The 14,020-nt window shown below is 43.0% G+C and overlaps 1 protein-coding gene across 1 annotated transcript in view; it reads left to right on the top strand.

Annotated features, from left to right (window-relative positions):
- The first annotated feature begins 4,903 nt into the window (after positions 1–4,903).
- lgr6 (leucine-rich repeat containing G protein-coupled receptor 6) overlaps positions 4,904–14,020 on the top strand; it is a 34,987-nt gene continuing 25,870 nt past the window's right edge. Inside the window, exon 1 of the mRNA XM_079359360.1 lies at positions 4,904–5,508. Within this exon, the coding sequence (XP_079215486.1) occupies positions 5,264–5,508 (245 nt within the window). The 5' untranslated portion in view covers positions 4,904–5,263. The remainder of the gene's footprint in view (positions 5,509–14,020) is intronic.

Here is a 14,020-nt window from a genome sequence, read left to right on the forward strand (position 1 = left end):
AGCATTGTGTTGTGTTTTTATAAGAATTCATATTTAAATTCTACAATTTTTACTCAAGAACTTATTATACCAAAGTACAGCCTCACTAAGCTGCTAGCATTGCTGTCTTGTTGCTTCCTGTACAAAAGCCCTTACATTTATAAAGTTTTCATGAACTATGGACAATGTGTGCTATCTTGATTTTGAGCTGTAGCACTAAAGACCTACCTTAAATGTGGACGTGTATTCAGTTTAGCAAAAGGCCTATTAAATAAACCAACTCATTGTTCTCACTACTGGAACAAACAATCTGTTATTTAACAGTTATCATTTAAAACTTCACAAGGATAACTTTAGATTGTAATGTGACTCAAAGTTTAGGACAACCTTTTTCATGTATAAAATGTGAACACTTTATAGGCTGTGTTTTTGTGTTTCTACAAATAGTGGCTGAATAGCATAATTCAGGTTCAGGTGAGGAGCTTGTCCAACCTGTGATGGATTGCTTGGCAGATCGCTATGACTAACTATAACCCTAGGCTTGCTTTTGTCCCGTAGCACAAGGGGAAATACCTCTATGCATGTTTTGCCCACTCGCCAGCACCCCTTTCACACAAGCCACCCTGCCCCACCTTTGCATCCTCATTCCCTTACCTCATCCCCCTTCCTCTTCTGCTCTTTCATTCATTCTTTTCCTTTGTACTGTGAGATGCAGAGAGGAAGAGCGGGACGGTGGGAGGGCAGGAGAGGGACCTTTTGTTGGCTTTCAGGTGGTTTCACATGAAAAGCCAGAGTACACACCTAGGTTACTGCCGCTGGTGACCCAAGTCGTCTCACTTGCTTCCACTGAGAATACCTGAGTTAGCCTTGGGTTGCTTCTATGCAAGCCAAATAGGAAAATACATATGTATGCACAAATATGTAAGAATTATGTGATATCTATATTAATTATATATGTATTTCTCTTCATGCAAGTGTGCAAAAATAAAAACACTTCTGCTGAAGTTTGGTTCTCGTTATGGATTGAAGGGGTGCTGGTTGTGTTGGGTGTCCAAGAGTAATGTGGAAAGGAGTTTTTGGGAGTGGTTGTGTGTATTGGGTAGGTTGATTGCACGGCTACTTTGTCTGTGCTCCCGCTGAATGGACTCTCCTTGCTGCAAGAAGCTCAGGTAGCCTTGTGAGTTTGCACGTGTGTGTGTGTGTGTGTGTGTGTGTGTGTGTGTGTGTAGGTATGTGTGTGTGTGTGTGTGTGTGTGTGTGTGTGTGTGTGTGTGTGTGTGTGTGTGTGCGTGTGTGTGTGTTTTATTCCCAGGTAGACCACGGTGAGTGCTCTCAAGTCAGTGTCAGGTGTCAGGTAGCTACTTGTCTTTGTGTCTTCAAGGCTGCCGATGCTTGGATAGTGTTTACAGCTCATAGAGCATAGCAGAGAGGGGGAAGGAGAGGGGAGCGAGCACTTGTCTTTGATCTGATGCAGACTGTTTGATAGCGTGTTAGAGTGAGCAAGCGAGTTAAGAAAGGCAGAGAGAGATGGAGAGAGAGAGAGAGTGCATGCATACTTTGTCAGTGGCATGTAAAAATGTCTGATAACTGTGAGCGTCTCTCTGTGTTTTTTGGGGCCGTTTCTCCAATCAATTGATTGTGACACTTTCTTCAGTCTGAAATAATCCTTTTTGAAGCATTACTGTAAATAAAGTTGGTAATCACGTAACACATCCAAAGGTACAGTGACGAGTACAAAAGGAAGTAGTTGCAGAGTGTCTGAGATGCATCACCTATGGCATAATCAGTGTAACATATTATAGAGCAAGTGATTCTAACCTACCAATCTATCTACAGTTGAACAAAAAATGATTCACAATAGCAAAGAAATAAAATCAAAACAGCACAACAAAACAACATCAAACTAACAGATATCGTGCCATTTCAGCTGATTTGTTAAATTAAGATTTGTTAAAACAGTATTTTGAAGTCAGTTAACTGCCACAGGAAAACCAGACTAAAAGTATTACTTTTATAAGTATTACTTTTATTCTGATCTTAAATATAAGCCTAACTCATTTAAATCATTTCCATGTTCCATGATGCTAAGGGATTAATATCACTCATGCACACAAATATACAGCCTCTGCTGGGAATGGGGGGGGTTTGCACTAGTTCAAATGCATTTAAACAGTTTCACAAGTACATACACTGTATATGTACTATATAAATATATCATTCCCATGCCATAGAATGTGTATATCTGCTGTATAAACTTATACAGAGGCAGAGGGTTTAAAAATATACTGCTTCAGTGTTAGATTGATATTGGAACTATTTCTCCCCGGATGATGAAATGTGTTTAATACAATAACCATTAACTTTGCAGCCTTTCATTAGGACTGTTAGAACAGATGCATGTTGAACAAAAGAAACCAAATAGCTCACTGTATAACTACAACAAGCAGCACCATTATCTGTATTATTGGGATAAAAGGCTAAAAGAATAAATGAAATTAAGATTGAGATACCTAAAAGGTGAAGAAAGATTTAAAGAGAGAGACAGAAGACCAGACATGCAGGTTTCTTTTTTTTTTTTTTTACCGTGTGTGTTTTAGGGCTCCCCTGGGGCCAGACAATTAAAAAGCATTTAAAAAGATGACAGAGCTCTGCAACTCAGAAAGGGGAGAGGTGGAGTTTGCAGGTGGATGAAGAGCATGTGCACGGTTTTGTATTTATGCACACGTGCCCATAGGAACTAGTGTATTTTCTGCTTTATGTAGGTGTTTCAAAGACTCATGCAAGGTATTTGTCTGGAGAGTCTGAACATTTGCCCGCGTGAGTCTGAGGTACTGCATGAAAGCCAGAGCAAGGGAAAAATAACTAATCATTTGAAATCAATTCACGCAACATTTTTGCTCTGACAATAGACAGAGAGCAAAGCAAAGGACATTCCACTACAAAGAGGAGGAGAGAGCACGAGAGAGAGAGAGAGAGAGAGAGAGAGAGAGAGAGAGAGAGAGAGAGAGAGAGAGAGAGAGAGAGAGAGAGAGAGAGCGAGAGCGAGAGAGAGAGAGAGAGAGAGAGAGAGAGAGAGAGAGAGAGAGAGAGAGAGAGAGATACTATGTGAAGAACAGCTCTGAAAGAGTTTTTGTGGGGCCGTAACAAAGGCCCCTCAGAAAACACAGTGGCATAGGAATGTTAATTAATTAATGAGAAACTATTCAGCCTACAGAGGATGGTGTAGAAAGAAAAAGACAGGGAAGTACAGAGACTTACATACAAACCAGAAAGGTAGTCAAACTCATACTGGGTGCAAATACATAAGGATTTGTACACTTCTAATAAGTCGAATTGTATAGTGTGGCATTATTTTGTTGTGTAATGTATTTCTCAAGTCTTTTGAGGGAATTTTACTTTTTGCATCTTTGTTCTTGGCTTTGCATGTGCCTTTTTGAATGCTTTAATCATACTTATCCTGCAAAAGAAAACCTCAGTTCCTCAAGCCTTGCTTTCCAAGAACTAAGAACAGCCTTGTTTTCCCAAATCGACCCACAGGCACTTTTGAGTTAATCCAGTGGGGTTTGAAAAGATTTTTAGGAGCCCAATTGGCTGTCAGATTTTATCAGGACCGTGTAATCCCTCTCCTAAAAAAAAATGAAAATCACTGGAGTTATAGGGGGGCAATTTAAAGCTCACCCCATTGGGGATTTCTCAAATATATTACTAACATCAGTGAATGCAGGGTACTATTGTTATGTTACCTTCAATTGGAAAAAACTCTTGATCTCCTACTGCAAGCTTTTTTTATTGCCTTGTACTTGGTGCTGCTGGAAGATACGCCTGAAATAAAAGCAGGACAAAAGACAGAATCGGCTCTGCTTTAAATGGGAAGCCAGATTCTTCTTTTTAATATAATTACAGTTCATCAGTAGGTGGATGCACAGTCATGTACTTACAGGTGCAAAGCATGATAGCTAAACTGGGAAAGATATGAAAAGAGTCACATTATATGGCATGCTTGTCCAGCTGTTTGTTGACCTCATTTTTCCACATTGTCACACAAGCTGGGTTTTCAAATTTAATTCTCCACAACAATGAACCGCGTGTTATAATATGTAAACAGTGTAAATATAAGCAAAGAGGCTCAGAAGAGTGAATATTTTCAAGATTCTGTTGAAAAACTGCAAGTGAGCACAGATAGACTGTGAAATACAGATAGGCTTTGGCCTGGGGCAGCTGACACTTCTTCACAAATCCACACTTCTCCCTCTATAGACTGGAGTGTGTGTGTGTATGTGAAATGGATATGCGAGTGCTTGTATGTGAGTAATCTGTTATTTGCTATGGGTGTCCATGTGTGTGTACGCAGGCAAGTGCGTGTGTTTCCACGTGTGCAATCGCGACATTCCAGCAACAGAAACCTGAGAAGGTGTGACTTACGAGACACTGGATTCTGCTCTTTCTGGGGACCGAGGGGTGCTGAAGTGTCAGAATTTCAATTTCCTCCAAATAGTCACTTCTAGTCGCACACTCTGACCCTCTGCATCTCTCTAATACAGCCAAACACACTCTTTTTTTTCTTTTCATTCTTATCCTCAAGATCTGCCTTTTAGCTATATAGCTCTCGCAATTCCATTCATCCATTCCCACAAGGAGAAATCTTGTCTTCCACCATTGCACTGTGCCACCCCTTCCTCCTCAAACTCCTTGATTCCTCAAACTCAACCCGTCACTCGCTCTCTTCACATAAAGCTTCCAGGCACAGTAAAACAAGGGGAAAAGGGAAGAGAGGGAGAAAGAGAGGGAAGAGTTTTGAGAATCACAGACCACTCCCACTTTCCGGAGATGCTCCAGCCCATCCCTAAATTGCGGGCCAATCAGGGTGGCTCATTCACAACTCATGCGCTCCTTCTTCAATAGGTAAAGGAGAGAGAGACAGAGAGTGCAGGAGATATATACAAGGACAGAGTAGACAGAAGAGGGAGAAGGGGTGAGTGAGTCTGGGTGAGAAAGACAGTGAGAAAGGAGAAGGCAGAGGAAGGGAAGACAAGGAAAGGGGGGAAAGAAGTTTGGGCTCAGTTAACCTAAGAGAGATGAAGAAGTGATGAAGCGATAGAACTTGGGGACAGGGGCAGATATTTTTGTGTGGCCAACCTGCACAGGGGAAAAAGGCAGTGAAGAGACTTCAGGAGAGGAACGATTTGGGAAAGAAAACATTGGAACTTCCTCACTTCATAAGAGCTGCCTCTTTAAACAGGAGGATAAAGAAGCGACTGTGAGACAGAAATCCCTACAAGTGTAGATGCAGACAGGTGATCAGTCAGATATGCTTTCTGCACTTCTGCTTCTCTGCGTGGCTCCAGGAGTTTGGGGTTCTGCACCTGAAGTGTGGGGGTATGGAGAGATCCCAAGCAGGCAGGAGCCGGCCAAACCGCTGTGTCCGTCTCAATGCCAATGTGAGGAAGATGGGATCTTTGTCATGGTGGACTGCTCCGAGCTGGGACTATCGTCTGTGCCAACTGAGCTCAGCCCTCTCACCACTTACCTGTGAGTAACACATTTCCTGTCCCATTTCACCTTAACCATTCAACCTCCAGGCCTCTCACTGTCTCATGAAACTTCCTTTGACCTTAATTATGCTTATCGCATTCCTACTTTGTACTGCATCCTTTCATCATTCTACCTGATCAGTCAACTTTTACAACATGCCCACCAGTCATTAGTTTTTACATATTAATCTTGATCATTGTTATATATATCAGAGGCTTGTCAAAATGCCTCAATTGAATGCCATTGGATGATATTTGAGATTGTTGTTTAAACTAAGAGAAAAAAGAAGCAAGTATTTCGACATGTGACCAGGAAGCGGCACCAGAACCTGAGCATGTGCCTTTGAGAGTGTGTGTGCGTTTTTGTGTTGACCAATATGGCAATATTAATGGACCACTGCTTTTAGTATCAGGTTTCCCCAGCGCCAACTGGAGACTCAGCGTGAGAGAGAGAGCGTGTGCGCATGTGTATGCCTGTTGTGTACATGTACAGTATGTGAGTGTGTAAGCTGCAAGCACATGACAGGCATATGTTTGTGCTCCTATGATGTATTAAAGTGTGCGAGTTAATAACCTGTTTAATGCCTTCAATCTGTGCCATTGTTCTATGAAAGTCAAAGTTGATAGAAGGTAGACATTGATCCAGTGTGGAAAGGGGAAGTGTTCTAATGACCCATTTCTTTTAATAACATATTGATCTGTTATAAGATCAATATGTTCAATAGAATAAAATGTAAATCAATCTTTTTCTCCAGTTTGACAGGCTGGCTAAGTGGTCCAGGCTTAAAATAATAAGCACAATAAAAAATAATTGAAAACACAATACGTTTTTAGTATGCGTAGTATCAGAGAATAAATTCCATCTAAACCTTTGACTTTTTATGGGCTATATGAGAAGCTTTTGTCATAGAAAAAAAATGCAGATCTGAGGAGTTCCTTTACACCACCCTGCTGTGGCGTACAGCCAGATCTAACCGATTGCTTCACTGCCTCTGAGGACAGATTAGAAACACTTTTGTGATAACTGATATTGAAGTGATAGAAGTCAAACCCAGGAAACAGGGTGTGATAGAGCAGTTGCTCACTAGGGGCTCTACAAGTATTACAAGAGAGGAGGGACAGAATTCAGAGGGAGTACGCAAAGATCAACAGAAACGACGCTTAAAAATACACATACTGTAAAAGACATTTCTACATGAGCGATGCTGGACTTTGGCTGTCACGGGACCCCGCTTGCTAGATCTAAGAGTGTTCATTTTAAAGTTAAAAAAAAAAAAGAAAAGAAAAAAAAGTTAAGAGTTTATGGAGGGGAAATTTGGTTTCCAACTCCATCCAGGAATCACTCTACCTTATGAGAGCATCAGACGGTTTACCCAACAATGAGGCAACGTCACACAACCAAGCCAGAACACTCACTTACACTCTTGCACACAGAGAGAGACGTATCGGAGAATATTGAGCTCCCAGTCCTCCGCTAAAATAAAAAAGAGTGATGACCTGAGACTCCCTCTGTGAAAGTCCCCACTCCTCCTAACTGCTGCACCACAGCCGCACTCACACAGATACACACACAAACACACATCTCTCCCTAACAAACACAAGAGTAATTGCTCATTTCCCCTCCTTACCTAACAGTGGAACTGGACCAATTAGTGAGTTTGAGGGCTGATTAAGAATAAGATAAATATACTCAGCGACCAACCGCACATGCCCACACACACTGAAACACAAATTGCTGCAGTGGGGAGAAGAAGGGAATACAGGCAGGAGAGATGCTGCAGCCAGGGGTGGAAACAGTATTGGTATAGTCTACTCACAAAAAGTAGTTACTATAAATGTTTTACCCAAGTAAAAGTACAATGACCAGTCTTTGAATCCACTTAAGAAGTAAAACGTTTTTCACTTTGATTCATGAGTTCTTAACTGTTTGAAGGTCGAAATTAAGATATCTTCTCTCTGAGTGGTGAAAATAGGGTACGAACGTCCAACCAGGTTGTTTGATTTAAATGAACACACTTATAACAAAGTGCAATGCAACCTCAAATGTTGGATGTAATGATGAGTCATAAATCTGGGCAGTTCACTCTAAACTCACTGTAAAGTTTAAATAGCAGCTGGTCTTTCTTGCACTTGAAGCTGAGCTGGTCGCTTCGATGTTCTTCCGAGTTCATCTTCAACTCAGATCAGAGCTGTCGGCTAGGTCCACATTTTGGTACGGCTCGTATTCACCCTCGTATTCTTTCCTGTTGTGATAGGAGAGCGAGAATACATGTGCTTCTCCTCCTTTAGACGTCTGTAAACCTGACAGTCAGTTTTAGTCCTTACATTTAAGTTTTTACTCAGTAACGAAAGCCTTGTGAATTTAGTGCAATACTCAATCTCAAAAACACACAAATCAGCTACTCGTTTAAGGTAATATGAGTAAATGTCATTTGATACTTCCCCCCCCTGATTGCAGAAAAATGTAGATATGATAGAGAATTACAAATTTGTCTGATGACCTTCCAAAAAAAAATCATCAAACACAATAAAAAAACCTCCCTACCAGTACAAACTATGCACATATGCACGCCTGTGCACACCTACACCCACGCACACATTACCCAAAATCAAACACAGCAGGCTACAATGTCTCATTTTGTTGGAGTACGAAAGGTTACAACAGCAGAGGTCCAGCTCAGTCCCCACCAGGATCTGTTGAGCCATCCAGCACTCCCTGCTGTGCTACGAAGGGTGGATTAGACTGCCGAGGTCACATGGATTTGCTTGGGAACGGTCCACATTACAAAGCACGTCCACATAGTGCTGTGAAAGTATATGACATCATCCATCAGTGTCATCGGAGAACTCTTCAAAGTGAGCGAAACTCTATGTGTTGTAGTGACCGAGAGGACAATCCAGGCTGCGCAGGAGTCATTTATTATTTTAGGATTTAAATACACATTGAACGATCCCATGTCGTGTAGGTGAATACACAACTGAATACTAATGAATGACACTTGCGCATAATGACGCTGAGGTGGATAGAGGCCGACTCTGCACAGGAATTAATCTCATTCAGAGGTAAAGGTGCTTAGAGCAACTCTTCAGAGAGTAGATTTATGACAATAATAGTTTCCGTGGGCAACACATGAAATGAGCTGTCATGTGAGACGCTTTGAAAAGACCTTCTCTTTGATATCAGATTAGAGAGGAAAGACAGTGCCCAAGGGCGTGTGCCTGTGTGCCTGTGTGCCTGTGTGTGTGTGTGTGTGTGTGTGTGTGTGTGTGTGTGTGTGTGTGTGAGAGAGTGAGAGTGCACGCGTGTGTGCATATGTGTTAATGTGTGTTAAGATTCAGAACACTGTGTACAGTATGCGCATCAGGGGCAGGTGCTATTTTATGTGTTGCTTCATGCGAGGCAACTTGTCATAAAATATAGCTTCACATTGACGATAAGTAGCTTGTGAGGCTGGGAGCATGTGGATCAGTGAGCTATGACCTTGACCTCTACATATGAAAAACAAACAACTAATATGTTCATGATCTAGCTGGTATGATATATGTGCAAAGACATTCTTAAGTTGTCAGGTGGTTGGAACATCTCACACTTCCTACTCTGGTGGTGTGCAGAGTAGTGTGTGTCCGGTGCTGGTCTGTGACTGGAGTTGAGCAGTGATTAGGTGATGCTTTGTGGTAGCGGTGAGCAAAGTTTTGTCTTTTTTTTTTTTTTTTTTTTTGGCCAAGGCCAGGAAACCACAGCTAGCCCATTACCAGACAGAGGAAAACCAAGGAGTGCGCACATTGGTGATGTGTGTGTGTGCGAAGACCACCCACTGTGCTGAGTGTTTTTTTTTCTTTCTTTTCTAGCCACTGTCGTTGAAGCTATGAAGTTTATAACAAAATAAAATGGAGGACAAAAGAACAGAGTAAAAGATTCCAAAGATTAGAAATAGGTGTTAAGAGAAAAAGGAATACATTTGAAGATAGTGGGCACAGACACCGACACAAGAACACATCAACACATACATACACACACACACCTACTTACACGTACACACACACACACACAAGAGAAAAACATCCTGCTCCTGTATGGTGGGCACGACTGTAGCAGTTGTGTGCGTGTCATTTAGCCATTATGTTGATGGAATGATTCCTATCAGAAGCGACCGGGGGTCACACTGTAAACATCATGCCTGAGAGAGAGAAATTGTAAAAGATGCTGAGGGAGGGGGGGTAAAGGGATAAAAATATGCAAAGGAAAAATGAACAGTGTATGTGTGTGTACTGTCAGTGGAGGGTCCTCTATAGAGCAGTTATCAGCTCCAGCATCAGTGTTCTGGCTCCAGACGTCTATGGTTGCCCCCCACCTCAACTATAATTCCCTCCCACAGCACCGTCTTCTATCTTCTCTCAGCTAGCTATTCTCCTTTCCTCACCTGTTTTCTCTGCCCTCCTTAGGGTAGAACAAGTCTCTTTGTACTCTGTCTACTTTAAGTCTTTGAGCGTGTGTGTGTGTGCGTGTGTGTGTGTGTGTGTGTGTGTTTGTTTTCAAAGTACATGTTGTAGCCATTCATGCAGTACTGAGTGTAAATGTATGATCACTCATGTGCAATGTGTTTCTTGGAAAATCTAAATAAATGCATATGGCTCAAGGCAAAGTGAGGAAGTGAAGGGTGTGTTCACAAATCCAAATGGTGTACAGTTCTTCAAAGGTGCGTGTGTATGGGTGTGTCAGTTTGAGGAGGTGCTTTGGCGACAAGCCAACCAACTGTCAGCGGCGATCAGAGTCAGGGAAAAGAGCAGTGCTCTTCTGATTTTACCGAGGAAGAAGACATTGACATTTGTCATAGGCAATCTGTTCTGCTCAAGAGAACACAAAAAGGGGAAATTAACAGCACCCTTTTCCCAGCCCATTCTTAATTTTGCCTCCTCCCCTCTTCCTTCCTTCCAACAAATCTGAAATGTTTGCCTCAAAGTGTCCATTATTTTGCTCTCCCTGGTGTACCCCCAGAAGAAAAAGCCACTTGAGCCCGCTGCAGAAGTGATATTTATGCCAGAAGGGTGTTGGAGAGAGCGGGAAGGCAGTTAGTGCCGGAAAGTGCCTTGGTTTGTGGTTTCCTGAGATCAACCTGGGAGGCTTTTAATTCTTCCTCAGGGACAGACGGCAGGTAGGTAGGTAGAAGTACAACAATGGAAACAATGACATTTCCCTCAGGACTGGCAGACAGAGAAGACACAGAGCCCATAGTGTGCTCTGCCACTCCATATCCTGTCCTTTAGAAAAAAGTAGAAAGCAATCTCGACACAAGATCTTGAAGGGAACAAGAGTGGAGGAGCTGGAGATCAGGGAAGTATAGTGGAGAATGTGTTAGAAGCATATGGCACATGAGCCCTGCATGTGGACAGATCACAGCAGTTGTTCGTATTTGTTGGGGTCAGACCTAATGCCACTAGCCAAATATGTAAATCTGTATGTTTTGTGTGATAGCAGTGTAGCGCAAGTGTGTGTCAGAGGGCGAGGAATGTGCTCCCTGTGACGTGTGATTGAGGGGTTAAGGGCTGCCTCTGATTGAAAGTATTCAGAATGCCTGCATGGCCCAGATTCCTATTCAGACCCTATCCAACCCTGGAAATCCATGGGAATGTTTGGATGTTTGTGTGTGTGTGTGTGTGTGTGTGTGTGTGTGTGTGTGTGTGCATGGATTTGTGCAAGTGCAGTAGCCCTCTCTTTTCCACTACAGAGAAGGCATTGTCTAATCTTGGGCCAGGCCACGACAAATGTCCCTTACTGCTCTGTTGCACGTCCGTGCCTATGTGAGGACACGTACACATGGACTTGAACACTGGCATTCGTGTTAATGTACGAGCTTGCGGTCAGACAACACACAAGAGGGATGTTTTCGATGGCTCAACACTCTTACTGTAGGAGTCGTTGGTTTCAGTGTTGCAGAAAGGCCTGCTTTACTGCAGTTGGAGGTAAACAGAATCATCTTTAGTTGTTGCAAAACATTACGTTGCCTTATGAAGCCTTTTTTTAATAATAAAACAATTTTCTTGACAAAGAGAATGTTCACGTGTTTATCGTTCTCCAAGACTCAAAAATGGCTCTGTCTGTCTCTGTCTGCCTATCTGTGATCGCTGGCCAGGCCTGCCAACTAAAGTGGCTCATGTGGGACTGGCACTGTGCAGGTGATGACTAGTAAGAGGTAATGATACTTAATGCCCTATCAGACAACACACACACACATTCCCACAAGACCCCCATATGCACATTAGAGACAAAGAAACACAACACTCGAGCAAGTCAACACACACACACACACACACACACACGAAAACACACTGACTTAATGATGGTTAATGCCCTATCCAATCCTCCTGTGCAGCATCAAAGAGTCCCACAGAGCGGTGCTGATACAGCGATGCTAACAGGGATTAGGTTGTGTGAATAGACCACTGGGACGGGAGTTAGCTAAAGAGAACAAAGAAGCAATCACAGACACACTTAAATGTCACACACATGTGCACACACCTCAGGGAAAATGAGCACACGCACAAACACGCGCACACACACACACACACACAAAAACAAAGTTAGGGGTAAAGCAGATAAATGTCCAAAAAAAGTGGAAGGTGAAATGAAGAAAACAGAAGGTAGATACATTAATGAATTTAATAAAATCTTTTTCTGGACTCTTTATTTTGGAGGGTAGAGTGACCTGATCTGAACGGAGAAACAGCAGTCAGGCCAGTATGATGGCATGAGGCAGTGGTGTCATTCTTCCTAAGACTGGACTTCACAGGTGTATTTTCAATCTGCTGTAAAAGGGAGGCTGGAGGGAACTCTTCCTCTGCATCTGTAGCCAGGCTCACTCACGTCTCTATTACATGTCTGAGAGGGAGCAAAAGAGGAAATCTGGACTTTTTACATGCATGGCAAGAGGCCAAACTAAATCTCTTTAAACCAACTGCAGCCACATGTCCTCATCTGTATAGGGTAAAATTTCATCAAGCACAGATCTAAGTTCAGGTCTAGATGTTATCCTTGGGCACTGTTAAATATAAGGAGCAGATGAGCTGATCGTAGATCTGTGAGTAGAGCAGTAAAGACGGAGGGAGCCAGAATTGGATTTGAAAATACCTCTAACGAGATCCCGTTTCCTGCTGTTTCTGCCATTCAACCAAATGAAGTCATAATAGAGCCTTACACTTATACTCATCAGGTTTCATTTACTGTTGTATTCACTGCCTCTAAATCATTGTGCAGGAAGAACACCTCTCCGGAAGAGATATCTTTTCAGGATGTGTGGAAGAGCAGGGACATTTGTAACCCTTTGCCACATGTTAGTTTAGCTGAATTCTGTAACATTTCCTTCCTATAGAATAACGTTTGAGCCTTTGTGTCGAAGGAAACGAGGGTTGCTCTCTGGCACATGTCACGCAACAGCCTCCTCTGAGTCAGACAAAATAAGAAAAACTGATAAGTGGACTTTGGGCAGGGCTACTAAAGCCTCGCTGCCTTCCACAGCTATGTGCTACCCACAACAGCTGCCTGTCAGCCCTGTCCACATGGTGCAGCCTGTTAGTTGTATGTTGTATAGTGCCGACTGTTCCAACACTTCCTGTTCCATTACTGAAGTGCTTGACCTTTCACCCCCCTCCCCTCTGTCTCATGACAGGGTGTGTGTGGGAGTAAAAGGAGCGGACATAGAGTGTGTATGTGCATGCGTGTATGTGTGTGCATGGTATTCTAGGGTATGAATAAGTCCCAGAGGGCATGAATATGTTTCCCATGACATGGCCTCAGACTAAACAGCCGCTCTCTCCACCCAGACATCCGCCTGTCATTCTCCCTTAAACCGCAGCGAGCGGAAAAGAGTACAAAACACTGGGAGCACAAACACAGAGATGCATCTCCCTTTTTCTGCCTCACTATCTCCTCCTTTTCTCTTCCTCCCTCCCTCCCTTCCTCCCTCCCTCTCGGCTCTTTTGTAGCCGAGTCCTCCCCGTGGCCCTCCTTGTCCAGGTGAAAGACTTCTCCTCGCCCTCTCCCTCCCTCTTTGTGCCCCATGAATGAGTGAAAGAGAGAACAAGAGAGGGAATGATAAAGAGAGAGTGCCTTTGGACACAAAGGGCAGTGTACCCCTCCCAGGAAGTCTGGGCAAGAGGGAAAGAGAGAGAGAGAAAAAAAACACATCTTTAGAGGAAGGAGGAGGGGAGGACAGCATTGTACCCTCCTTCCTGACTCTTTGTGTATGTTTGTGAGTGTGTGCACGTCTGTGTGTGTGTGTGTGTGTGTGTGTGTGTGTGTGTGTGTGTAAGCTCATGTGTGACTGGGAGAAAAACTGCATGAGAAAGCAGTCTGTCAAGTTAGAGAGAAAAATCGAACACACTTCGACTTGAGCCTAACACACACACACACACTACACAACCATTTAGACCCTCTTCAAGGCGGTGCCCAAGCTTTGACTACCAGTTGCATTGTGTTGAATAAAAGATCACCTTTCATCATGGCCTTAACTGTT

This window comes from Symphodus melops (assembly GCF_947650265.1).
Source record: "Symphodus melops genome assembly, chromosome: 13".
Lineage (NCBI taxonomy): Eukaryota > Metazoa > Chordata > Actinopteri > Labriformes > Labridae > Symphodus > Symphodus melops.